This window comes from Myotis nattereri, assembly GCF_964212035.1.
Source record: "Myotis nattereri genome assembly, chromosome: 1".
Classification (NCBI taxonomy): Eukaryota; Metazoa; Chordata; class Mammalia; order Chiroptera; family Vespertilionidae; genus Myotis; species Myotis nattereri.
Genome location: NC_138075.1, coordinates 197294156 through 197321501, shown reverse-complemented (window position 1 = coordinate 197321501; position 27346 = coordinate 197294156). Strand labels below are relative to the sequence as shown.

At 45.0% G+C, this 27346-nt stretch overlaps 1 protein-coding gene across 1 annotated transcript in view; it reads left to right on the top strand.

Annotated features, from left to right (window-relative positions):
* The first annotated feature begins 15497 nt into the window (after positions 1-15497).
* Positions 15498-27346, top strand: part of CEP135 (centrosomal protein 135) — a 72727-nt gene continuing 60878 nt past the window's right edge. The window contains exons 1-5 of the mRNA XM_081096925.1: positions 15498-15686; positions 17450-17607; positions 20816-21006; positions 22192-22359; positions 25981-26122. Of these exons, the coding sequence (XP_080953051.1) occupies positions 17495-17607; positions 20816-21006; positions 22192-22359; positions 25981-26122 (614 nt within the window). The 5' untranslated portion in view covers positions 15498-15686; positions 17450-17494. The remainder of the gene's footprint in view (positions 15687-17449; positions 17608-20815; positions 21007-22191; positions 22360-25980; positions 26123-27346) is intronic.

Here is a 27346-nt window from a genome sequence, read left to right as displayed (position 1 = left end):
GAATCTGGCTAGGGATCCACAGTGCTAGTGATGGGGGTGAGGGATTGCAAGATGGGGCAGGATGAAATGGAAATCATAGCCAGAAGTCAAAGGACTATGTAATACTGGAAAGAGCTCAGGGGAGGCAGAGTGCATTGGAGAGGGCCGAGAGAGAGAGAAAGAGAGAGAGAGAGAGAGAGAGAGAGAGAGAGAGAGAGAGAGAGAGATATTCACGTATCACACCAGCCACAGGCTTTAGCTGCAATGCCAGCAACACAGAGAGCAACTAAGTGGACAAGGATAGAAGGTCCCGAAGACCACCGTCTTCCCATTGGTCACACGGTCAGCAACCCCACACCTTCCCATAGGCATACACACAGTTAGCGCCTTGGAGCTGAAGGAGTAAGAAATCTGACAGACGGAGCTTTTGTTTTCTTAGAAGACTAACATCACCTAAAGGGGCTGTTTAAGTTATTGGATCAGATTAAATTTAAACAAGGAAGGATTTAAATAATTATTCTTGTTCCTTACCAGTAGGTGGGCACTGAGGAAGAAGGCTGGATGAGTTAACAAAGGGACTACGATTTCTCCATACTTCTGAGATGTGGTGTGAGTTAAATTCAGGATCCTACTAAATAAATTTAAAAATCAATTACAATACAGAGCATTAAATACTATGAAAAGAAGCCTAGGGTGCTATGGGAGCTCTACAGGGCAACAGTAATTGCTGTATTGGATCAGACCCATAGAGCATCCAGCCCAGCATCTAGTCTTCCAGTGAAACCTGCGTGCATTTGCAGAGGGGTGGAGTGAGGGAGCACGTTTGATTTTGACGTTTCATTTTGTCAACTGGAAAATTAAGGATACTCCTTGAAATATCACCAGTTTCTCATAATATCCCATGACATGTTTGACATCCATTGATTTCTGCAACTCTTCTTGAACGTTTTTATACATCTGACCATCTTTTGGAGGTCTGAAGTCTCTGTAGAGGATATTCCTAAAAGTTCTGTTTGTTATCACCTGATTTTGGTGAGTTAGGAAGCGTGAGATGAGGCAGATTCTGCCTATTTATCAAAATCTTCCTCTTCACATGGTCCCCTCCCCACCTTTCAGGGGGAAAAAGGCCAAGGTATATTTATGTTCAAGGATTAGATGGTATGGTTGGTTTAGAATGGCTCAAAACAAATTTTATTTCCTTACATCCAGTTCTCCTTGCCCTGGATGATAACTCAGGCAGAACCCATGCCATCTGGGGTCTTTCTGCAGTAGAATAAGGCCTTGGTCAATAATTTAAAATGTCTAGTTCACTGTCATAACCAAAACTTTAACTGTGGCGTAATGGTCCATGCGCTCACCCGCCCCTGGCTTGGGCCTGCTGCACGCAGAGAGGAAAAGAGAAGTGGGCACTGCTTTCCTCTTTCCAGGTTCTGACTTCAATTCCTCCTCGACCCAAGTTACTAATGGAGGGAGAGGGGGGGAGGGGGCAGGAACGTTCTTGCTTGAACGGCATTGCAGTGAACCAGCTTCTGCTCTCTTGTCCTGCTAGATGTTGAAACCTGACTCTTCTTTGTTGTGGGCACTTTGGGGACCCTCTTCCCTCCCTTCCCTGAGGGTCTATCACCAGCAACTCACTTGCCAAGAGTAAATGAGTCTCTGTTTCCAGGGATCTCTTACCACTTCCTCCATCCTGCACCTGGCGCCCACCGTGTCCAGCTTCTCTCCAGAAGATCCCATCTTCCCTGGAGGCCTTCCTAAATAGGCCCCATTTCTGTTAGGTGTTAGTTGCAGACCACACAGAAAACCCTGAACTGGGCTGTAGGAGGCTTTCAAATTGTTTAGAAGGGCTAGAAGAATAGGCTCTAGGCAGAACTTCTAAAAACAGCTCCCACGGGGGTGGGGGTGGGGGGAGGGGTCGTCGCAGCTCCTTTATGGTCAGCAGGAAGCTCTTGATGCTACCTACCTCTGCCACTACCCACCCCAGCCGCTCTCCCTCCTTCATCCAGTTCCTAATGCAAGTCTCATGTGAGGGCCAATGAGAGCAGAACATCAAGGGAACACATGAGTTCAACTTAGCTCTCCAGCTTCACATTCGGGAAGACACACAGGAGCCTGGAGACCCAGCCCCCAGGATCTGCTACAGGAACCATACTCTTCTCTCCCGTGAAGTTCATACCTAGATGTGGAAAAGATACAACAAACTCTGAGATGGCATTAACTCAGGACTTTCTCCTTCACTCAAAGGGCACATAGTAGGTGGTCTTTTCATGATTTGACATGAAGAGAGAAGCTCTCCAAATATTCCTGGATCAATTTAAAAATTTACTCTTGTGCAACCCTAATTTGGTCTGGAAATAAGTCATACCTGATTCAAGCCTTCTTTGCCAGTGGCTGCTCTAGAGGTGAGCACAGTACCCAGTTCTGGCCACTAAAGGGACCTCTACTAATGCATTCTGGGAGACATTTTTCTCCCGGATGAAAAAGGAGCCTAGGAAGCACAACCATTTCTTTCTTGTCATGAAATTCCTGTCCCCTGCCCTCACTTCTTGTTTTGGGTGCTACCACAGACATGTTCCTTAGAGTTGTGACAGCCATTCTGCCATCACGGAGCGAAAGGCCGATGTGGCTCAGCTGGTGAGGCATTGCCCAGGCACTGAGGGGTCGCTGCTTAGATTCCCGGGGTGTGGGCTCACTCCCAGGCAGGGGCCATGCAGGAGGCAGCTGATGGATGTTTCGCTCTCTCTCCTTCTCCCTTCCTCTCTCTCTAAAAAAAAATTTAAAAAATAAAAAGTCCTTTAAACAATTTATTTTTTTTTAAAGTTCTAGGATAAAAGTCTCCCACTGAGGAGAGTGGGGAAGGATGAAAAGTGGTCAGATCCTTGGTGGTGCCATTGAACTGCAAACTAAACTAGCACCTGCTAATTAACAGCCGTGGGCAAACTACGGTCTGCAGGCAGGATCCGGCCCGTTTGAAATGAATAAAACTAAAAAAAAAAAAAAAAGACCGTACCCTTTTATGTAATGATGTTTACTTTGAATTTATATTAGTTCACACAAACACTCCATCCATGCTTTTGTTCCGGCCCTCCGGTCCAGTTTAAGAACCCATTGTGGCCCTCGAGTCAAAAAGTTTGCCCACCCCTAATACCAGCTGTTTTGTCAATTGATACCACAAAATGCTTTTGTTACTTAACCAACTGTTACTCAGGCATTCTGATACTGACAGATACTCAGGCTGAGTCCCTAGGACCTGTTGAGATAGAGATATAGAGAGAGAGTGGGCCTATGGGAAAGATTTGGATCGAGCCCAAGTCAACAGTGAGTATTTTCCTGTTTCTGCAGTTAGGACTTTCTGAGCAAATTTTTATTGGAATCTGGATTAAAGAACAAGCCTTGGAAGTTAAATTGTGACTATGACTGAATAGGTAGTGAGAGAACTATGGAGAGATTTATCTCCTTGGATTGTGTTTACATTTCAAAATCAGGGCCAAACTTGGAACCAAGGTGACATCCCAGGAGCTATAAACCAGGACAGGCTTCTCTTGTCCTCCAACTTGAGACATTTATCTACATTCCAAAAGGTAGGAACTTGGGACCTGTCCCTCCTCTTCCCTGAGAAAATGAGTGTACCCTCATTTCTCTCCCTCTCAGGAGGAGAAGGGAAAGAGCTGTCCCTTTCATGTATAAAGCTGTCCCTCTCAGATTCTTTTTTAAAATACATTTTTATTGATTTTTAGAGAGGGAGATAGAGATAGAAACATGAATGATGAGAGAGAATCATTGATCAGCTGCCTCCTGCATGCCCCACACTGTGGATCGAGCCTGCAACTTAGGCATGTGCCCTGACCAAGAATCTAATCGTGACCTCCTGGTTCATAGGTCCATGCTCAGCTACTGAGACATGCCAGCCAGACAGCTCTCGGAGTCTTTTTTTTTTTTTAATTAAATCTTTATTGTTCAGATTATTACAGTTGTTCCTTTCCCCCCCCATAGCTCTCCTCCACCCAGTTCCCACCCCACCCTCTGCCCTTACCCCTCCCACTGTCCTCATCCATAGGTGTACGTGTACGATTTTTGTCCAGTCTCTTCCTGCACCCCCACACCCTTTTCCCCCCAAGAATTGTCAGTCCACTCCCTTTCTATGCCCCTGGTTCTATTATATTCACCAGTTTATTCTGTTCATCAGATTTTTTATTCACTTGATTTTTAGATTCACTTGTTGATAGATATGTATTTGCTGTTCATAATTTTTATCTTTACCTTTTTCTTCTTCCTCTTCTTAAAGAATACCTTTCAGCATTTCATATAATGCTGGTTTGGTGGTGATGAACTCCTTTAGCTTTTTCTTATCTGTGAAGCTCTTTCTCTGACCTTCAATTCTGAATGATAGCTTTGCTGGATAATGTAATCTTGGTTGTAGGTTCTTGCTATTCATCACTTTGAATATTTCTTGCCACTCCCTTCTGGCCTGCATGGTTTCTGTTGAGAAATCAGCTGACAGTGACTCTTATGGGTACTCCCTTGTAGGTAATTGACTGTTTTAATCTTGCTGCTTTTAGGATTCTCTCTTTGTCTTTTGCTTTTGGCATTTTAATTATGATGTGTCTTGGTGTGGTCCTCTTTGGATTCCTTTTGTTTGGGGTTCTCTGTGCATCCTGGACTTGTAAGTCTATTTCTTTCACGAGGTAGGGGAAGGTTTCTGTCACTATTTCTTCAAATAGGTTTTCAATATCTTGCTCTCTCTCTTCTTCTGGCACCCCCATAATTCGGATGTTGATACGCTTGAAGTTGTCCCAGAGGCTCCTTACACTATCTTCATGTTTTTGGATTGTTTTTTCTTTTTGCTTTTCTGGTTGGGTATTTTTTGCTTCTTCGTATTTCAAATATTTGACTTGATTCTTGGGATCCTCTTGTCTGCTGTTGGATCTCTGTATATTATTCTTTATTTCAATCAGTGTATGCTTAGTTTGTAGTTGGTCTTTTTTCATATCCTCCAGGGTTTCACTAAATTTATCAGCGGTTTCTAGAAAATTCTTGAAAAACCTTAAAAGTGTGGTTTTGAACTCTATATCCAGTTGTTTGCTTTCCTCCATTTCTGTCATTTGTGACCTGTTTCTTTGTCTCCGCATTTTTTATGCTCCCCTGTGTTGATAGAGTGGCTTTGTGTGCTAGGTGTCCTATAGGGCCCAGTGGCTCAGCCTCCCCAATTACCTGAGGTGGACACTCTTGGTGCACCCCCTTGTGGGCTTTGTGCACAGTCTTGTTGTAGTTAAGCCTTGATTGTTGTAGGTTTCACTGGGAGGAATTGACCTCTAGGCCAGTTGGCTGTGAGAATCAGCTGTGTCTACGGTGGGAGAACTTCTGTGCTGAAGACACCCTTATGGGGCAAGACTTGCTTCAGTGGGGCTTTGGTGCTCACTGAGTCTGCCCCCTGAGTGTGTCCCTTATGGATCTGAGGAGTTGTAATCTGGATGGTCCCACTCTTTTTTTTTTTTTTTAATATATTTTAGTGATTTTTTACAGAGAGGAAGGGAAAGGGATAGAGAGCTAGAAACATCGATGAGAGAGAAACATCAATCAGCTGCCTCCTGCACTCCCCATACTGGGGATGTGCCCACAACCCAGGTACATGCCCTTGACCGGAATCGAACCCGGGACCCTCCAGTCCGCAGGCTGACACTCTATCCACTGAGCCAAACAGGTCAGGGCAATGGTCCCACTCTGACCACTGGGTACACTGGCTCTTGGATCTAAGGAGGTGCTAATTTAGCCTCTACCTGAGGCTATCCAGCAGGAGCTATGAAGAGATCTGCAGATTCCCCTTCCTTGTTTGGGGTTTGGAGGTGCCCAGATGAGGCCCAGCTGTGAAGCAATGCAAGCTGCCTTGGGCCTTCTCTTGGAAGTTCTGGGTCTGTCTGGCCCAGCTGCAGTTTGTTAGGTAATTTTCAGATTGCAAAGGGCCAGGGCATTCATATGCAAAAGCCTCTGCCGAAGCTTGGGTGGGGCGGGGTCTTAGGGAATTAACAGGGTGGAGCAAACAGCTATGGCTGATCCTCACCCCTGCCCTAAGAGGCCCCAAGTCTCAGTGTCCCGGTAATCACTGCAAGCACCTCTGAGAGAAAGCCGCCCTCGAGTTCCAAGTTCTGCCTGCTGCCAGACAGTCCAGTTTCTCCCCGTATAAGTCTGGGTCCACAGAGACTTCCTGGAACTGGAGTTCAAGCAGTCAGGGGCTTGTGACTCCCTCCTGATTCAAAAAGACAGCCACGTCCTCAGTTGCCAGCCCCTTTCCACGCACGCGCCATTGTACCTCTGCACTTTACTTCCACACCTCCTCTGAGTCTCAGTGTGCTTTTCTCTTTCCTTCTAGTTGTAGAGTTTCCACTCAGCCAGCCTTCCTGTAGTTCTGGATGATGTCCATTTTGTCTTTTAGTTGTATTTTTTTTTAAATATATTTTATTGATTTTTTACAGAGAGGAAGGGAGAGAGAGAGTTAGAAACATCAATGAGAGAGAAACATCGATCAGCTGCCTCCCGCACATCCCCCACTGGGGAAGTGCCCGCAACCCAGGTACATGCCCCTGACTGGAATCGAACCCGGGACCCTTCAGTCTGCAGGCCAACGCTCTATCCGCTGAGCCAAACCGGCTTTGGCTAGTTGTATTTTTTTTTTAATATATTTTATTGATTTTTTACAGAGAGGAAGGGAGAGAGATAGAGAGTTAGAAACATCGATGAGAGAGAAACATCAATCAGCTGCCTCCCGCACATCTCCTACTGGGGATGTGCCCGCAACCCAGGTACATGCCCTTGACCGGAATCGAACCTGGGACCTTTCAGTCCGCAGGCTGACGCTCTATCCACTGAGCCAAACCGGTTTCAGCAAACTAGTTGTATTTTTGAAGTTGTTGTGGGAGGCAGCAATTTCCGGTGTTTACCTATGCTGCCATCTTGGTTTCTCCTCAGAGCCTTAATTTGCAGGAAGGAGTCTGGGAGTCTGGAGCCTTCCTCCCTGCAGGACAGAATCCTGTGCACATAGGGTGACATCTGATTAGCATATCATTCTGGGATGTTGGAAAGGCAACTGATAGTTGTTGATGTAGATAATAACTTTGATCTCTGCTCCAGAAACCTCATATTTGCATTTAGAATACTATGCATAAAAATAGATACTAAAATGTAGCCGAAGAGGCTTGTGTATGCTTCTTCACCAGAGAATATTCAACTCTGTTGCTAAAATGGCTAATGTGATAATCCAGGGGTGGGCAAACTTTTTGACTCGAGGGCCACAATGGATTCTTAAACTGGACCGGAGGGCCGGAACAAAAGCATGGATGGAGTGTTTGTGTGAACTAATATAAATTCAAAGTAAACATCATTACATAAAAGGGTACAGTCTTTTTTTTCAATAGTTTTATTCATTTCAAACGGGCCGGATCCGGCCCACGGGCCGTAGTTTGCCCACGGCTGTGGACTGTGTTGACACACGTTGAATGGGCTGTGTAGATATATTAAGGGAAATCATATATCTTAGTACTTAGCCCTAATCTGACGCAACCACTTCTGGGTGTAAATTTCAAAAAGAAAACTGAGAAACTGAGTGTTCTACTCCAGAGGAGGAAGTGAGGTAAGTGATGGGCTTGGAGACCATGTCATTTGAGCAAAGGTTGAAGGATCTGGGCATCATCACATGTATGAGGGAAAAGATTAACTTTTTTTTGGTTAATCCTTACCCAAGAATATCTTTCAATTGATTTTTAGAGAGAGTGGAAGGGCGGGGGAGAGACACAGAGAGAAAAACATCAATGTGAGAGAGACACATAGATTGGTTGCCTCTCCCATGCACCCCGACCTGGGTCAGGGATTGAGCCTACAACTGAGGTACGTGCCCTTGCCCGTAATCAAACCTGGGACTCCTCAGTCCATGGGCCCATGTTCTATCCACTGAGCCAAACCGGCTAGGGCAAGATACACTTTCTTTTAATTGCTCAGAACAAATTGCTCACACTCATGGAGAGGCAGATTTTAGCTTCATATAAAGAAAAATATGTCTAACAAAGATTTTAACAATGCAATGAGCTGCTTTGAAAAGTAGTAAGTTCTCTCATCATTGGAAATAGTAGGTGGCAGCTGGGATGGCCATCTGTTGGAGAGGTTGCACAGGAAATCTGTGTTTTATGTAAGAAGTTGGTCTAATTGAGTTTTATTTTTATTTTTAAAAAATATTTAATTGATTTTTTTACAGAGAGGAAGGGAGAGGGATAGAGAGTTAGAAACATCGATGAGAGAGAAACATCGATGAACTGCCTCCTGCACACCCCCTACTGGGGATGTGCCTGCAACCCAGGTACATGCCCTTGACCAGAATCCAACCTGGGACCCTTCAGTCCGCAAGCCGAGGCTCTATCCACTGAGCCAAACCGGTTAGGGCTAATTGACTTTTTAGAAGCCTGGCCACTCTATGTCTCCACAAAATTTAATTGTTCACCATCTGAATATTCTCTTTATTGGCTATTGTCCTACAGAATCCCTTCCTTGGCAGTCTGCCAAATTTCAAATTGTTTTAACTTCCTGAGCAGAAGTGAAGGCTGTATCACTTGTTTTGTAATTTCTGGTAAATTACTTAATCCCATCTGTAAAATGGGGATACCAGTACTTCATAGAGTTATCAGGGTGATTCACTGAAACAGTGCCTGTAAACCAGGTGATTAACTTGAAACAGAACCTAACAAGCATTCAATACACAATGGTTATTATTACTTTACTAGAGGCCCGGTGCATGACATTCTTGCACTGGGGGTGGGTCCCTCAGCCTGACCTGTGCCCTCTCGCAGTCCGGGACCCCTCGAGGGATGTTGGCAGGGAGTGGGTCTAAGCCATCAGGTGGACATCCCCCGAGAGGTCCTTAGAGCTTCTGTGGAGGCTGGAGAGGCTCTTGCCACTGCTGCCACTTTGCTTGCTATCTGTGCAAGAGTAGGCCTTCCTTCCCCTGGCCACTGGTACCAGCTTCCCTCTGGCACCCAGGACCCGGGCTTCCCTTGCAGCCCCGTCTTTGTCCAGAAGGTTGTCCAGAAGGACGTCTGGTTTATTTAGCATATTACGCTTTTATTATTATAGACTGAGGCCCAGTGCATGAAATTCATGCCCTTGTTGGGGGGCCCTCAGCCCAGCCTGCGCCCTCTTACAATCTGGGAGCCTTTGGGGATGTCCGACTGCTGTGGAGGCGGGAGAGGCTCCCGCCACTGCCACTGTGCTCTCCAGCCATGAGCCTGGCTTCTGGCTGAGCGGTGCTCCCGCTGTGGGAGCGCACTGACCGCCAGGGGCCAGCTCCTGAATTGAGTGTCTGCCCCTTGGTGGTCAGTGCACATCATAGTGATCGGTCATTCCACTGTCAGGCCGAAACCAGCTCTCCAACATTCCCCAAGGGGTCCTGGATTGTGAGAGGATACAGGCCAGGCCTAGGGACCCCACCGGTGCACAATCAGGGCAGGGGAGGGACGTGGGAGGTCGGCCAGCCGGGGAGAGACTGTGGGAGGGCTCCAGGGCATGTCTGGTCCATCTCGCTCAGCCCTGATTGGCCAGACCCCAGCAGCAAGCTAACCTACCAGTTGGAGCGTCTGCTTCTTGGTTGTCAGTGCACATCATAGCGAGTGGTTGAGCGGCCTTAGCATATCATTAGCACATTACGATTTGATTGGGTGAATGGCCAACTGGACGACCGGACACTTAGCATATTAGGCTTTTATTATATAGGATATTACTGCTTATTAGTCTTTTTATTCACACAGAGCTCCTGCACTTTTCTCTACTCTTACTGACTCCAAAAGGTGATTAAAAGGTGTAATTCCTTGCACTACCACTATGAAATGAAAATTTCTGATGTCTCTGACTAAAGAAATTCACAATTGGGGGTGTCAAGGAGAGATACATAAGATAAATTGCTACATCATCAAGATGCCTTAGCGTTGTGCTTTAAAAGGGACCCTTTCTTGAGAATTATTTTCCAGTGTCTCTGCTGCTAAAGAATAGCTTCTCATAACATCTGATCATTTACACAGCTTGAGTGCCTTTTGTAGCCAAGTCACTACGGAGGCTCCACTGCAAGGCTCCAGACAGACTGGAACTATCATAACCATTATCCTTATCTGCCAGTAACAATCAGGTTGCTAGCCAAAGCATACACCTGTGGCAATAGGGAAATTGAGTCCCTGGTGCTTAAATAAAAGGATGTAAATTAGCTGGCAGTAATATTGACATTTTAGCCCTATCTATGGTCTCCTTGCTAAAGGCAGGCAACTTTGCATTCTAGACTTGGTATCAGAAGGCCTAGTTCATTCAGTTCAGTTCAGTGAAATTCAACTTGATTCAATTCACACTTTTTGATCTTTTATTAAGCTCCAAACAGGAAGGAAAACAGACTAGGCACACATTAAAGCAATACACGAATGTTTACAAAATTATTCACAACCTATAGAGCAGTTACAGGATAGACAAAGAGTACGTACGTTTGGGGAAAGTAGTAAACAAAAAAAGGAATTGAATTCCTCTCTGATCATTTCAGAAAAGAAATAGAAGATTTCAGGAGAGAAATAGAATTCTAGGATTTGACCATGTGTTTTCTTTATGTGAGCAGGTTCTCTATTTAAATTTAATTCTGTTCACAAATGTTTAATGTGGGAGATGCTAAAGAAACATAGATGAGTAAGATAATCTCTAGTGAAAGGAATTCACAATTGGGGATGTCCAGGAGAGATATATAAACGCTTATGTTTTGATGAGATGAAGTCTTTAATACAGAGGTCCTGAATAACATCGTTTGTTTAAAGGTCCTTTTGTTATGAAGTTGATGAGAAAAACAAATACCGGCTGGGGCCCCTGTGTGTGTGTGTAGCGTTTGTCTGTCCTCCCCACGTCTGGGTGAATGTTCTTGGGGATCTTGGGTTTCCTCCCACATCCCAAAGACATGCAAGTTGGGTTAACTGGGGTGTCCACATTGTCCCTGTCTGAGGGAGTGTGGTGTGGGTGTGAGCGCACCCTGCATAGAAGGGCGTCCTGTCCAGAGTGAATTTCTACCGTGTGACTTGAGCTGCCGGGATAGGCTCTGGCCACCTGCCACCCTGAAGTGCAATAAGTGGGTAGAAAAATAATTATCTTATTTTATTAATCTTTCTGAAAATATGCATATGTACAGATCACATTTATTTCCATATTTAATATTAGACGACTTTTCTTTAAAAGTTTGGTGATTTTTTGTGACCGGAAATACGTAGTGGGATCTTAACTCGTTTATATCAATTAGCCTATGGTGAACTGCCTTTGTCATACATCCTTTGCTTAAAGTCACAACGTTAAGTGAGGACTTGCTTTACAGGGCTCCACACCAGGGGTGGGGAACATCCTGCCCGCAGGCTGTATGATGTCCGTAAAATCATTTGGTCTGGCCTTGCCAAGGCATTAGGGGCGAGGTAATTAAATGTTTACCCAAATACAGCAGGCTAATTGTTAAGTTAGTAAATTTGTATGGCCCCCAAAAGATGTTATAAATGTCCAAATGGCCATTCACAGGCCATTCCACCCCTGATCTCCACTGAGCCTTATGGGGACATGGGTGTGGGAGCAATGGCTGTGGGTGGCTGTCGGGAAAAGCTGCAAAGACAATGTGACTTTTCAAAAATATACCTTTTTATTGATTTCAGAGAGGAAGGGAGAGAGAAAGATAGAAACATCAATGAGAGAGGATCATTGATAGGCTACCTTCTGCACGCTCCCCACTGGGGATCGGGCCCCGAACCCGGACATGTGCCCAGCCCCGGAATAGAACTCAGGACCCTGAGGTCCGCAGGCCGACCCTCAATCCTCTGAGCCATCGGCTGGGCTACCGCGTGGCTTTTACGTGGAGTTTTCCCGGTGAGTAGGCGTCCACCTTGCCGGTGAAGGCTGATTCTCCGCAGGAACCGGGCTGGGCAGCGGTTCACCCCGCGCCCAGACGTGAACGCACCTGGCCTAGAGCGGCCGCCACCCGCTGGGGCCCGGGGTTTGCCGGCCGCCAGGGGGCGCCGTGGCCTCGCGCCGCCCAGGCCTCGTCGCTTCCGGGCCCCGGGGCCCGCGCCGCCGTCGCCGCCATCACCGCCGGCGCGTCCCCGCCCGCCGCGCGCCGCTCGGTCCGCCGCTCCCGTTACCGGGGCAACGGCGCGCCTCCTCCGTGCGGGCCGGGAGCGCCTCTCCGCGCCATTTTCAAACTGTCCCAGCGCCCGAGCCCGTGCCGGGGCGGAAGGAGCCGACGAGGAAGTCAGGATCGAGGGCGATGCGACCGCAGACGGCGGGAGCGGCGGCCGGAGCTCGGGTGAGGGCCCCGCGGCGGCTGCAGGGCCCGGCGGGTCGGCGCCGTCGCCTCCCGGGCGTCCCCGTGGCCGGGCCGCGCGGCGCGGGAGGAAGTGGGCCGGGGCGGGCCGGGGCGGGGCGGGGCGCGGAGAGGCCCCGCAGGCTCGGCCTCCGACACCCCTTTCCTCCCTCCGGGCCGGCCGCTGCCGCCGGGCGGTAGGGTGAAGGTTAAATGCCGCGTCGGTTCGGGGCCGTACTGCTCTCTGCCCACACAGAAGCGCCCCGACGCTCGGCCCCGCACCTGGGAGGCGCCTCCGCCTCCGTCTCTGCTGCTCGAAGCGGGAGGACCGGGGGGCTGTGCCCGGGGCGGCCCAGGCGTCACCGGGGCGGGGGGACGGCGCCCGCCGCCGCGCTGGCACCTCCGGCCTCAGCTTCGGGCTGTTCGCTGGACGCGTTCAGCCTGGACACGAGGTGGGAGATGGAGCCGGTGGCCCGTGGAGAGGAAGGTCTGATACGTGTTTGCTTTTCCCTTGGGAAGATTTTCATCTTTTTCATCAGTCCTTTGTTTTTTAAAAAATTCACATTCATTTTCTCCCCCCTTCCCTCTCTCTCTTTCTCCCTCTCTCCATCCCTCCCCCTCCCTCCCCCCTCCCTCCATCCTCCCCCCTCCCCCTCCCTTTCCGGGATGTAAGGAAGTATTCTTTCTAGGTGAGGTAACCAAAGCTGGTACCAGACAGAGAGGACGGTCCTGGTCTGACAGGTGTATTTCTGGTGTCTCCGGGAGTTTCTCTAAAACGCCCTGCATGTCAGGTCCCTTCTGTGGAAGGAACTGGGAAGCCCAAAGGGACACCTCTCGGCAGGAACGGCCTGTGATGGAGTAATCAGGCGGTGCCTGTGATGGGCGAGTGGAGGTTCCTGTGATGGGCGAGAGGAGGTGCCTGTGATGGGCGAGAGGAGGTGCCTGTGATGGGCGAGAGGAGGTGCCTGTGATGGGCGAGAGGAGGTGCCTGTGATGGGCGAGTGGAGGTGCCTGTGATGGGCGAGTGGAGGTGCCTGTGATGGGCGAGTGGAGGTGCCTGTGATGGGCGAGTGGAGGTGCCTGTGATGGGCGAGAGGAGGTGCCTGTGATGGGCGAGTGGAGGTGCCTGTGATGGGCGAGTGGAGGTTCCTGTGATGGGCGAGAGGAGGTTCCTGTGATGGGCGAGTGGAGGTGCCTGTGATGGGCGAGTGGAGGTGCCTGTGATGGGCGAGTGGAGGTTCCTGTGATGGGCGAGTGGAGGTGCCTGTGATGGGCGAGAGGAGGTGCCTGTGATGGGCGAGTGGAGGTTCCTGTGATGGGCGAGAGGAGGTGCCTGTGATGGGCGAGTGGAGGTGCCTGTGATGGGCGAGTGGAGGTGCCTGTGATGGGCGAGTGGAGGTGCCTGTGATGGGCGAGTGGAGGTGCCTGTGATGGGCGAGTGGAGGTGCCTGTGATGGGCGAGTGGAGGTGCCTGTGATGGGCGAGAGGAGGTGCCTGTGATGGGCGAGTGGAGGTGCTTGTGATGGGCGAGAGGAGGTGCCTGTGATGGGCGAGTGGAGGTGCCTGTGATGGGCGAGTGGAGGTGCCTGTGATGGGCGAGAGGAGGTGCCTGTGATGGGCGAGAGGAGGTGCAGCCGGGGCGGGCCAGGGCTCCAGGGCCCCGCTGCCACCCGCGCTGGGACCCGAGGGTCGGAAAGCCCCTCTCGGGGCGCGGCCTTGGCTCACCCCGGAACACAGAGCCTCTGCCTGCTCTGCCGGACCGTGCCTGTGAGATGTCACTGTTGGTAAACCGTGAAGCACAGGCGGCTGTAAAGCAGGCGCAGTGGTTCTCAACCTTCCTAATGCCGCGACCCTTTCATACAGTTCCTCATGTTGTGGTGACCCCCAACCATAAAATTATTTTCATTGCTACTTCATAACTAATTTGGCTACTGTTATGAATCGTAATATAAATATCTGATATGCAGGACGTATTTTCAGGGGTCGTGACCCACAGGTTGAGAACCGCTGGTTAGAGTAATAGGACTCTATTTTCCTGGTAAAGGTTAGAAAAGAGCGAAGTCTCTAAAGAAGTGATCTTTTGATAACTACGTTTTAGGGCAGACTGATAGAGAATAGGTTCATAAATATTTTAAAAGAAGGATAAAAGCGTGTATAGAGACGTGGTTTTTCTTTTTTTTTATTATCGAAGTAAAATTTACATGGTGAAATGCAGAAATCTTAGGAGTACTTAATTGAAAAGCTTTGATAAATGTGTACACTCGTGTAACCACTACCCCAATCAATATATTTTCATCACCCCCGAAAGTTCCTTCTTAAGCCTTCGGGTCAGTCTCCACCCATCCACAAGGCCCCAGGCAACTGCTGTTCTAATTTCTGTCCACATAGTTTAATTTTACCTTTTTCTGAACTTTATATAAATAGAATTATGCAATATACGTGGGTGGCTTCTATTGCTCAAATAATGTTATTCAAATTCATCTCTGTGGTTGATATGTATCTGTAGTTCCTTCTCTTTTTTTGGGGGGTAGTACTACATTGTATAAATATATCACAGTTTATCCTGCTGTTGAAGAATATATAGTTTGTTCCATTCGGGGGCTATTATGAATAAAGCTGCTATGAATATTCTTGTAGAGTCTCTTTGTAAGTTGCTTATTTTCATTTCCTCAAGTAAATTCCTAGGAATAAGATTACAGAGTTATAGAGTAGAAGTATGTTTAACTTTATAAGAAATTGCCAGATATTTTCCGCAGTGATTTTATACTCTAGTCAACAGTGTAAAGATTCTAGTTCAGTGGTTCTCAACCTTGGCTGCACATTAGAATCACCTGGGAATCTTTTTAAAATCCTGATTTCTGGGCCTCATCCTCCAGAAATTCTGTTTCTTTGTTATGGGGTGGGGCCACAACGTTGGTAACAAAGAAACAATTTCCGGAGGATGAGGCCCAGAAATCAGGATTTTAAAAAGATTCCCAGGTGATTCTAATGTGCAGCCAAGGCTGAGAACCACTGTTCTAGTTGCTTCAAATCCTTGACAACCTTTTAATTTAGCCATTCTAGTATGGGTGAAATTGTACTTCATTGTGGTTTTAATTTGTACTAGGTGTACCGGTTAGTAATGCAGATTTTGTAATAAAAGAAAACATGATAATTTCAAGAGAAACACCAAAAGTGGTTTATTCAAAGTAATGTCCTACACTAGCTACAATCTTTCAGGTAATTTGTGGATACCGTCCCAATAGAACTTTTCTTGTTTTGAGGCAAACCATCCAGAGACCCAATTTTCCACTTCTTCGTACGTTTTGAAGTGCTGCTCAGAAAGTGTGGGTGCCATTGATCAGAACAAGTGGTAATCTGAAGGAGCAAGGTCTGGTGAATACAGCGGGTGGGTTAATACTTCCCAGGCAAGATCTTTTAACGCTTCTTTAACTGGTTTCGAAGTGATGGTGCGTATCATAAAGCAAAATTACTTTGCCATGTCTTCTGGCACATTCTGGTCTTTTTACGATCAAAGCGTGGTTCAAATTGATTATTTGTTGTCAGTAGCGATCCGTATTAATGGTTTCACCTGATAATACACCACACCTTCCTGATCCCACCAAATGCAGAGCATTGTCTTTGGCCTTGAAGTCAATGTTGATGGTTGACCTGGATCAACCCATGATTTTGTGCGTTTGGGATTTTCAAAATAAATCCACTTTTCATTGCCAGTCACAATTCAATGCAAAAAAGACTTTCTTTCATGCCGTTGAAACAGCATTTTACTTATGACTTTTCGGTTTTCCATTTGTCTTTCGTTCAGTTGACATGGCACCATTTTTCTTCCTTTAAAATCTTTCCCATTGCTTGTAAACGACTGGAAATTGTTTGCTGAGCAACATTTAATCTTTCTGCAAGTTGTTTTCGAGTTTGACACGCATCTCCATCCAATATTGCTTGTAATTGTTGGTCTTCAAACTTTTTCAGTTGACCTGGACGTTCTTTGTCTTTCACATCGAAATCATCCCTTTTAAAGCATTTAAACCAGCGTTCACAAGTATCTTGAGATGGAGCATGTTCACCATAAGCTTCCCAGAGTAGACGATAACTTTCAGCAGCACTTTTCTTCAAAATAAAGTAATGAATTAAAACTTCCCGCAAATGCTCTTTTTTTGGCACGAAATTCGACATTTTTAAGCGTAAAAATATCTGATCTTAACACCTTCAGCAAATTTGACATACGAAGTTTTGAGCTTCCTGTCAATACAACAAAATGGCATACATATCAAATCACATATGTATCAACATATGTCTAACTCCATCTATTGGAAAAAAGTCTTCATTATCAACTGGTATACCTGGCATTTCTCTGATAACTAATGGTCTTAAGCACCTTTTCATGGGATTATTCCATTCAGATATCTTCTGCAAGGTGCCTATTAAACTCTAACCCATTCTTTTATAGGTTATCTGTCTTTATTAAGAGTCGAACTGCAAGAGTTCTTTATATATTCCTTATAAAAATCCTTTTTAGATATTATGAATATTTTCTCCCACTTTGTTTGCCTTTTTGTTTTCTTCATGGAATATTTTAATGAGCAGACATTTTTAATTTGGTGAAGTACAGTTTTTCAAATTTTTCTTTTAGTGCTTTTTAAATAGTCTTCTCTAAGGATTTTCTTCCTACCTCTGGCTCAGGAAAATATTCTCTTTATTTTTTCTTCTAGAAGCTTTATTGATTTTCACTTTTTCACAGAGGTTTGAACAGATACTCATTTTTAAAAAATATTTTTTTATCGATTTCAGAGAGAAAAGGAGAGGGAGAGAGAATCATTGATTGGCTGCATCTTGCATGCCCCATACTGGGGTTGATTCCACAACCTGAGCATATGTCCTGACCGGAATTGAACCATAACCTCCTGGTTCATAGGTTGACGCTCAACCATGAGCCACACAGCCTGGGCCAGATACTCATTTTAATGCAGCAACAAGAATATCATTAGCATTCTACTTAAATCAATCTAAATATTGCAGAAGTCTGCCTATCTAAAGAGGAAAAAGAATTGTTTCCAATTAAAAGGAATATTTTCTTATCATGAAACAATAATAGTAACTATAATAATATAATGATGTTTCACTCTTTTCTTTTAGGACTTTAATTTTTGGAAGTGAATAAAACTAGTTTTGGAAGACAAGATGACTACAGCTGCAGAAAGAAAGTATATTAATATTAGAAAAAGATTGGATCAGTTGGGATACCGCCAAACTCTGACAGTGGAGTGTTTACCCTTGGTAGAAAAACTTTTCAGGTAAAGATGAAAATACAGTTCTAAACCTGTATAATCCTTAATTTCATTTATTTGCTTTGATTGAACTTCACGCTACAGTACAGAAATGGGTAGATTTTTTAAAAGCCCTTAAATCATCCAAAGCACATCTATTTGTTGCAGATCCTGCTTCTCCATCATGAATTCAGGGTCTCCATATTGTAGAACTCCAGGAGTCACCATTCACACTAGACCAGTGGTTCTCAACCTTCCTAATGCCGCGACCCTTTAATACAGTTCCTCATGTTGTGGTGATCCCCAATTTCATTGTTACAAATTGAACATAATTAAAGCACAGTGATTAATCACAAAAACAATATGTAATTATATATGTGTTTTCCGATGGTCTTAGGCGACCCCTGTGAAAGGGTCATTTGACCCCCAAAGGGGTTGCGACCCACAGGTTGAGAACCGCTGCACTATACTGTCTAAAGTAAACATTTTTGAGGGTTTTCCCTGTGGATAGAATTACAGACTTTTTAATGTGGTTTTCTGATATGATTGGGAGTTCTATGTCGGCCTCACTGGTCTTTACTATTACATTAATAATGTGGTCATTTCTTTAGCTGTTACAAATTACCTTATATGTGGTAATTCTTTAGCTGTTATGTATTACCTTAACTGAAGGATACTTTGTGATTTTCTTTTCCACATGAGGTCTATTACTGTGGTTTGAGCCTGGGGCGGGGAAATAGCTTTAGGAGCTTTTGCAGTAGGACAGTGATTTTCGATGGGTGTGCCATGGCATGCACACTGGTGTGCCACAAGAATTTTTAAGACATGCAATACCTAACTATTTAGTCAGGGGCACTGATCTCTTTTCCCTTAGATTGTCAAATAAAAAATGACAACAGCCAACACAAAAATAGTGTGAATAAATCAAAATTATGCCTTTTTGGTCAGGTCGGCAAAAAATAGTGTTTATGGTGTGCCGCAGAATTTTAGTAATTAGTTATGTGTGCCATGCGATGACAGAGGTTGAAAATCACTGCAGAAGGACTATTAAGAGATGATGATGGAGAGAATGGATGAAAAATATTTTGTGGTCGTTAGTATGGCCTTCAAAACCCTTCCTCATCTAGCCCTGCAGCTTCATCTCCCATGTATTGAACCACTAGAAGCTCCCTAAACATATGTACACTCTCAGCCATGGTCTCTCCATATGCTCTTCTATCTGCCTGTAAAGTCTCTCTCTCTCCTCTCTCTGTCACCTTGCCCTTGTGCTTAGTTAGCTATATATCTGCTGGATTCTATCATGTCTCTTACATGCCACCTTAGCTACTTATTATTACTGGACACTTCCATTTGACTTAGCTTTAGAATTCAAACTCTATACCTAGGAGACCAGAGACTATACCTAAGACAGGCTGAATACATAATTGGCACTGAAGTATTTGTTGAGTTTATCACATCTATCTATAGTAATAAAAGGATAATATGCTAATTAGACCGGATGTCTTCCAGACATCATTCCGGATGTCCTTTGTGACAAAGCCAGTGCCAGGGGGAAGCCAGCCCAGGTGCCGGCTGCCTGCGGGCGGCCCGAGGGAAGCCAGCCTGGGTCCCAGGTGCCTGCCGATGGCTGGAGGAGGGAAGCCTGGATCCGGAGGGAAGCCGGTGCTGGCAGCCAGGGGAAGGAAGGCCTACTCTTGCACAAATTTTCATGCATCGGGCCTCCTGTAGTAGTATAACTTTCTGACAAACTGTCAGTAGAATATAAGCTCCATGACAGTGGGTTCTTTATTGCTTTCCCTGCTCAATAAGTATTGTTGGGAGTAAATATTCCACTAGTCTATGTTCTTTGAGGTAAGGAACTGAATCTTATTTATTGTGTACCTTGCACTTAGCATGTAGCAGGTATTCAATAAATATTTGCTGAAAAAACAAGTAAGTTTCACAGATTCCACAGGATCAGGTAACTAATTGGGCATGGGGGAATGAGCAAGAGGGGAGATTCAAAGATAATTCTAATTATGTGTATACTAGAGGCCCAGTGCATGAGTTCGTGCACCAGTGGGGTCCCTCGTCCTGGCCTGTGGGGATCAGGCTGAACCAGCTCTCCAACATCCCCTGAGGGGTCCTGGATTGCGAGAGGGTGCAGGCCAGGCCGAGGGACCCCAACTGTGCATATACGGTTCAGGGAGGGACCACAGGAGAGCTCTAGGGTGTGTCCAGCCCATCTCCTCCGGTCCCAATCGGCTGGACTCCAGCAGCAAGGTAACCTACCGGTTGGAGCGTCTGACCCAGGTCAGTGCACATCATGGTGACTGGTCAAATGGTCGAATTAACAGTCAGACACTTAGTATATTAGGCTTTTATTATATAGGACTAGAGGCCCGATGCACGAAATTCATGCAAGAGTAGACCTTCTTTCTCCCGGCTGCCAGCACCGGCTTCCCTTTGGCACCCGGGACCCAGGCTTCCCTCACAGCCCCAGCTTCATCTGGTCTAATTAGCATATTATGCTTTTATTATTATAGATAATTTGTAACTTAATCTTGTTTTGAGAAATTTATTAATGCTTTATAGTACCTTGAAAGATTCCTAAGTGTTTGTTTTTATATTTGAATTCACTTGGCATTTAACATATTTAAGCTTTTTATAATTATACTAGAGGCCTGGGGATCGTCAGTCCGGCCTGCCCCTTCTCACAGTCCGGGAGCCCTCAGGGGAGCGGGCCTAAGCCGCAGTCTAGCCTCCCTCTGCCGGAGGCGACTGGCTGATCAGGGAAAGACACTGCTCTGATCACCCCCTCGCTGCTGCTGCCTCTGGCCTCCCTATGCAGGAGGCAATCCAGCGATCAGGGGAAGGCGACGCCCCCATCACGCCTCTGCTGCTGCCACTGCCAGCTATGAGGCTGCCTGAGCCTCAGCCTTCGCAGCCACTGCGGCTTGCCTGAGCCTCACCCGGCCCCCTCATTGCCTGAGTGAGCTTGGGGCCCTCACAGCAGCCATTGGCGGCTTGCCTGAGCCCGGGGCCAGCCCTGGGCAAACGGCAGCTGCCATCGCACCCCCGATGCTGCAAGTCCCTGCCCACCTGCACCTGCTGAGCATGCAGCCTGCTGATCGGTCATTAGTGTGACAGTGTCCTGACCAATTTGCATAATACCCTATTTTTAGATAGATTTTTAGTTATTAGAAAGTTAATAGAATGTTTCCTTGTATTTACATTTTCTATTCTTTAATTCTAGTGACCTGGTTCATACAACAGAAAGTCTTAGGAAATCAAAATTATCTGCTGTGAAAGCTGAAAAAGAAAGTGCCAATTTTGATTTTGTTTTGGAACCTTATAAACTTGAAAATGCAAAATTGAGCAGGGAAAATAATGAATTATACCTGGAATTAATGAAACTGAGAGAACAATCGGCCCAACACATTAAAGGTAAAATTTTGTGATTTTTTCTTTTAATGCCATATTTTTGCACCCTTTCATTTTATGTGTAGGAAAGGCTAGTCTAATTTTAAAACTATTAATTAGACAATGTGGTGGTCCTCTTGTAACAGCTCTTGAAATTCTGTAGGGTTTGTTGAAGAGTTCCTGAGAAGTAAAATAAATTTTCATTCCATATCTGTATTTGTCTATACTATAACTGGATTAAATTTTTACATTTACAATTGCTAGAGAAAAGGTTAACTGTTGGAACTGAGGGAATGCTCTTGAAACAACTTTTGTTTTTCCTATACTGAAATTAAGAGGATTAAAGTAAGTTAAAAGCAATATATCATTCTGATTCTTTAATACTCCGTTTTTGAGCTAGAAGGTACAATAAAATGATTTCAAAAGTACTAGGCAAAGAGTAATTATATGGCTCTATTACTATAAACCAGTGGTTCTCAATCTGTGGGTCGCGACCCCTTTGGCGGTCGAACGACCCTTTCACAGGGGTTGCCTAAGACCATCCTGCATATCAGATATTTACATTACGATTCATAACAGTAGCAACATTACAGTTATGAAGTAGCAACGAAAATAATTTTATGGTTGGGTCACAACATGAGGAACTGTATTTAAAGGGCCAGAAGGTTGAGAACCACTGCTATAAACTCTTACATTCACTTGAAAGCCCTGTCCAAAACCTGACATGAATTTATAATTTCTTAGTTTGATATCCAATTTATAGGGTCAAAAGCCATGGTGACTATTACAGCAGAAGAAAAACATGATTCCCTCTTGTGCTTCATGACTTATTTGCAGTTTTGTTAATAGTAGAAAAGGTAGTAGGCTTTCAAACAAACCATGCGTAAGAATTAGGTAGAGCAGCCGTGGGCAAACTACGGCCCGGGGCCGGATCCGGCCCGTTTGAAATGAATAAAACTAAAAAAAAAAAGACCGTACCCTTTTATGTAATGATGTTTACTTTGAATTTATATTAGTTCACACAAACACTCCATCCATGCTTTTGTTCCGGCCCTCTGGTCCAGTTTAAGAACCCATTGTGGCCCTCGAGTCAAAAAGTTTGCCCACCCCTGAGGTAGAGCCTTTCAAATTGGGGACTATTTGTATTTTGTGAAGTGGAAGAACTTCATAGATTTCTTGATCTGTAAAATAGTCTTTGAATCTTTTAAGAGTTGAAAACTACATTGAAGGAAAGTACACGTGAAACAGCTGATCTGAAATTTCTAAATAACCAGTATGTTCATAAACTCAAACTTTTGGAGAAAGAGAGCAAAGCTAAGAATGAAAAAATTCAACAACTTCAAGAAAAGAATTTGCATGCTGTTGTACAGACTCCAGGTATATCAGTTCCTTCTCTAAACAATTTATATACATCTAATCTTTTAAAGATAGTTAAACTTTTAACTGAAATAGGACTTTGGGTTTTCATGCTTAGACTTTAGTATTTGAAAAGATATATTTGGATAGTCACATAAACTTTTTGATTTACTTCTGAATATCCAGGTAGTATTTCTTACATGTGCTTATAAACTTGTAATATCTTCTTAGCTGTAAGAAGTCTAACTTTAATGCCCAGAGTTTTATTTCCTTAATCTCTGTTTTAAATTCTCTTTCTTATTATTGTTATCCTATATAATAAAAGTCTAATATGCCGTCCAGTCATCCGTTCAACCAATTAAAGCATAATATGCTAATGATATGCTAAGGCTGCTCAACTGCTCACTGTGACGTGCACTGACCACCAGGTAGGTTAGCTTGCTGCTGGGGCCTGGCCTATCGGGACTGAGCAAGATGGGCCAGACACACCCTGGAGCCCTCCTGCCGTCCGTTCCTCTCTGGCCAACCTCCCGCGCCCCTCCCTGGCCCCGATTGTGTGCCGGTGGGGTCCCTCAGCCTGGCCTGCGCCCTCTCATTATCCGGGACCTTTCAGGGGATGTCGGAGAGCCGATTTCGGCTCGATCCCGCAGGCCAGGCCGAGGGACCCCACTGGTGCACGAATTCATGCACCAGGCCTCTAGTTTTAGTTATAAAAGTGACCCATACTGAAAAAATTTAGAAAATATATACTTTCTTAGTTTATTTTATTATTTTTACCTTTATGCTCAGTTCTTGAGCAAGAGAAAAGATGATGGGGCATATCCAAGTTGATGGTTGTCCAGGCATAAGGTTGGTGGAAGAATGTCCTGTACTAATGATAAGGTCATTGAGATGTCTGAACCATGGGATCAAGATTATGGGAGTAAGTGAGGCATAGAAAAGTGCAGGAGTATGCGACTAGGTAGAGATTGAGAAATTAAAGAGCACGGGTGGACCAATAGTAACTTGGTCAGATGAAGATCATGATCAGAAGGGAGTTGAAGATCAAAAGCTAGTAAAGTTCTAAGTAGAGATAGAGTCCAAGCGCAGTCATGTTGTTATGTACTTGAAACTAAGTGAAGAAACTTATGAGAGTTGACAGATTAGGAATTGAGAGGCTCGGGTGGGGAAGAATCAGTGGAGCTCAAGGTGGCAGGAAATGAGAGGCAGACTGAGCCAATGCCAGAAAATTGGGGAAAAGTGGGAAAGATCTCAGAAATAACTGGAAGATTGAGAAAAAAAGAGGATAATCTGGTTTTCTGAGAAAAAGAATAGGTCAGATTCAAGAGAGATTCAGGGATGTGATCTCTAGAATTTAGTAACTGAATATGGTAGACTTGGAAGGTAAGGGGAATGCTCAGATTTCTGTTTCAAGTGACTCAGTGGGTGGATAATGGTACTATTTCTCAAGCTAGGGAATGTGGGAGGTAGGGGCAGAAATCCACTTTTGGATATGTTGAGGGTGTTACATGGGACAATTACATTGAGATTTCCAGTACACAGTAGGGTATGTAGATCTGTTCTTAGAAGTGTGATCCCAGATGGAGATTCAAGTTGGGAGTCATTGGAGTATCTTAGAAATTAAAGCTGTGGAATTATCTGGTGAGATTGTGTAGTTTGAGAAGAGAGGAGAACCAAAGACAGACTCTAGAGAAGTTCTTATTTAAGGCACTTAGGGAAGAAGAAGGTTGTGAAAGAAATTGAGGAGCAATCAAGAAAGGAAATCAGTAGATACAGGAAGAAGAAAATGGTTTGTCTTATTTAGGTGTGTAACTATAAGCAGGTTCTTTAAATACTTTGACTCAGTTGCTTCATTCTCAGAATGAGAGATATAAGAGAATACCAAATTTGTTAGGATTCTCAGAAAGACAAAGTTGTGTTTTCATGAGGATCAGTGAGTTTTTAAGTGCATGTATAATATTAGCTAGATGCTGAAAAAGATAAGTTATCCATGTAGTTTGCACTAAAACAGGATATCATCATATCTATTAAAAGAGAAACATGCAAATTGACCACACCTCCACTATGCCCCCACAAGCCATGCCCACCAGCCAATCAGAGCGACTATGCAAATTAACCCAACCAAGATGGCAGCCAGCAGCCACAGAGCTGGAGCCAGCAGGAGGCTTGGGTTGCCCCAGTGATGGAGGAAGCCAAGCTTCCCGCCGGCCCTGGCCGGCCGTTGCCTCCGCTCAAGGCTACAAAATTTTAATTATAGAAGACAGATAAATCCCAGATACCTGCTTCCAGCCCACCTGGCCTCCACTCACAGAGGTGCTGAAAAAAAAAAGAAAGAAAGAAAGAAAGAAAGGAGAGTCTGGGAGCTTGGGTTGCTGCGGGGGGCCTTGGCCAGCCTGCAAACAGCCATCAGCCCCTCACCCAGGCTGGCCAGGCACCCCAGCGGGGACCCCCACCCTGAAGGGGCTGTGGTCAGCCTGCAAACAGCCTTCAACCCCTCACCCAGACTGGCCAGGCACCCCAGTGGGACCCCCACCCTGATCTGGGACACCCTTCAGGGCAAACCAGCCGGCTCTGACCCGTGCACCAGGCCTCTATCCTATATAATAAAAGGGTAATATGCAAACTGACCCTAACAGCAGAACGACTGGGAATGACTGGTCACTATGACACACTGACCACCAGGGGGCAGATGCTCAGTGCAGGAGCTGCCCCCCTGGTGGTCATTGCGCTCCCACAGGGGGAGCTCTGCTCAGCCACAAGCTAGGCTAATGGCTGCCAGCACAGTGGTGGCGGCGGGAGCCTCTCCCGCCTTCTTAGCAGCGCTAAGGATGTCCGACTGCAGCTTAGGCCTGCTCCCCACTGGCAAGTGGACATCCCCCTAGGGCTCCCGGGCTGCCAGAGGGATGTCTGACTGCCAGCTTAGGCCTGATCCTATGGGGAGCGGGCCTAAGCCAGCAGGTGGACATCCCCTGAGGGGTCCCAGACTGTGAAAGGGCACAGGCCAAGCTCAGGGGAACCCCCACTCCCAAGTGCACAAATTTTTGTGTGCTGGGCCTCTAGTATTTAATCATAAAAAGAATTTACTTCCGCTATTTTTAAAGATAAGTAGTAAAACATTCCCTACTAATTCAGGTTACAGCATGATTTTATATTACAGTTGACATTCCATTATATACTGATTTTACTACTTAAAATTTCAGTTTTCTGCTCTTTTGGCATTGCTTAATAAGCATGTGTATTAAGGCAGTTCTCACTGTCTTAAACTCCATGTTTGACAGGTTTCTGTTGGTGGTAACTTCTTGAGCTCACAGTAATAAATGCCACAAGACACACTTAAGTTTTAATATTGCCAATATCTGGTCCCCATTTACTGAAGGAATAGATTAAATCTGGGCACACATGCCAAGCGTGCAAAATATAAAACTTGTTTTATAACCATATCTGTTGAGGTTGTCAGGAAGGCATCATTTAAAGATCAGGGTGGGTATTTATATATGGTGGAGAAAATATTTTATCCATATATATGATGTGCTAGAGACATACTGTATAACAAAAAGTCCAACCTTCTGGAATATTTAATTCTAAGACAGTGGTTTGTTTGTTTTTAATTTTTTTTTTGAAATATACATTTGTTTTCTTTAGGCGGCAAGAAAAGAAGTATTGCTTTTAGACGCCAGCGAATGCAAATTGACCAACCAGTCCCTCCCTCTGAAGTCAGTTCCTATCCAGTTCCTCAGCCAGATGACCCTTACATTGCAGACCTCCTACAAGTGGCTGATAACAGGTGCATTAAATAATTTCTTGTTGGCTTAATTAATTGACCACTTAACTGTAAATTTTTTGACAGTGGGGCTTTTGTCTCATTAACTATTGTATCTCCAGTGCCTAGCCCAGAGCTTTGCACAAGCACTCAGTAAATACTTTCTGAATGTATTCTGAATATAGAATTTTTTTATTTGTTTTGTACCTTTGATTTCAGATAGATCATATGCCTGCTATTTCTGTCCGTATTTGCTTTAAAACTGTTTAGTGCCATTTAGAATCTATTTCAGTAGAGTTGCTTTGACATTTGGTTTCATCAACCAAAGTAAAGTTACTTCAGATTTATGTCAAATGCTGATGGACATGGATAGATTTGTAATTGGCTTTGAAATTCTTGCTTCAAAATTCTTGCTTCATGATTCTTTAGTTCTATATGTTTGCATTTGCTTAAATTGGAATTAGGTGTACATTTCGTTTTAACTAAGCTTTCTAGGAAAGGCACGATGTAAAAATGAGTAAGAAGGGGGTTGCTGCTTTTGAGAAGCTCACAATCTGGCAGTGAAGATGAGACAAGAGAAATACACAAAATGCCATTAAGAAAATTATGGGGCCTGGCCGGTGTGGCTTAGTGATTGAGCATTGACCTACAAACCAGGAGGTCACACACATGCCTGGGTTGTGGGCTCGGTCCCCAGTGGGGGCATGCAGGAGGCAGCCAATTGATGATTCTCTCTCATCCTCAATGTTTCTCTCCCTCTCCTCTCTCATCCTTCTCTCTGAAAGCAATAAAAACTTTTTTTTTTTTTAAGAAAATTATGAGTGGTTCAAAGGAGCAAGAGAGCACTAGTTGACAGCTTCTATGGTCATAGCTGGAGAAACATATTAAAATATGGAATAAACCAATAGAAATAGTGCAGATAACCTTTATTTATTTTTTATTATTTTAGCCTTATCCAAGGATATGTTTATTGATTTTAAAGAGGGACGAAGGGAGAGAGAAAGACAGAAACATATCAATATGAGAGAGAAACAACAATCGGTTGTCTCCCATATGTGCCCTGGCCAGGGATTGACCTGCAACCTAGGTATGTGCCCTGACCAGGAATCGAACCCACAACCTTATGGTGTACGGGATGCACTCCAGTCAACTGACACCTGGCCAGGGCGAGTGCTAATTACTTTTAATTTCGTGGATTATGCAGAGAATATGGGACAGTTTTTCCATTTTATTAATATCAATATAACA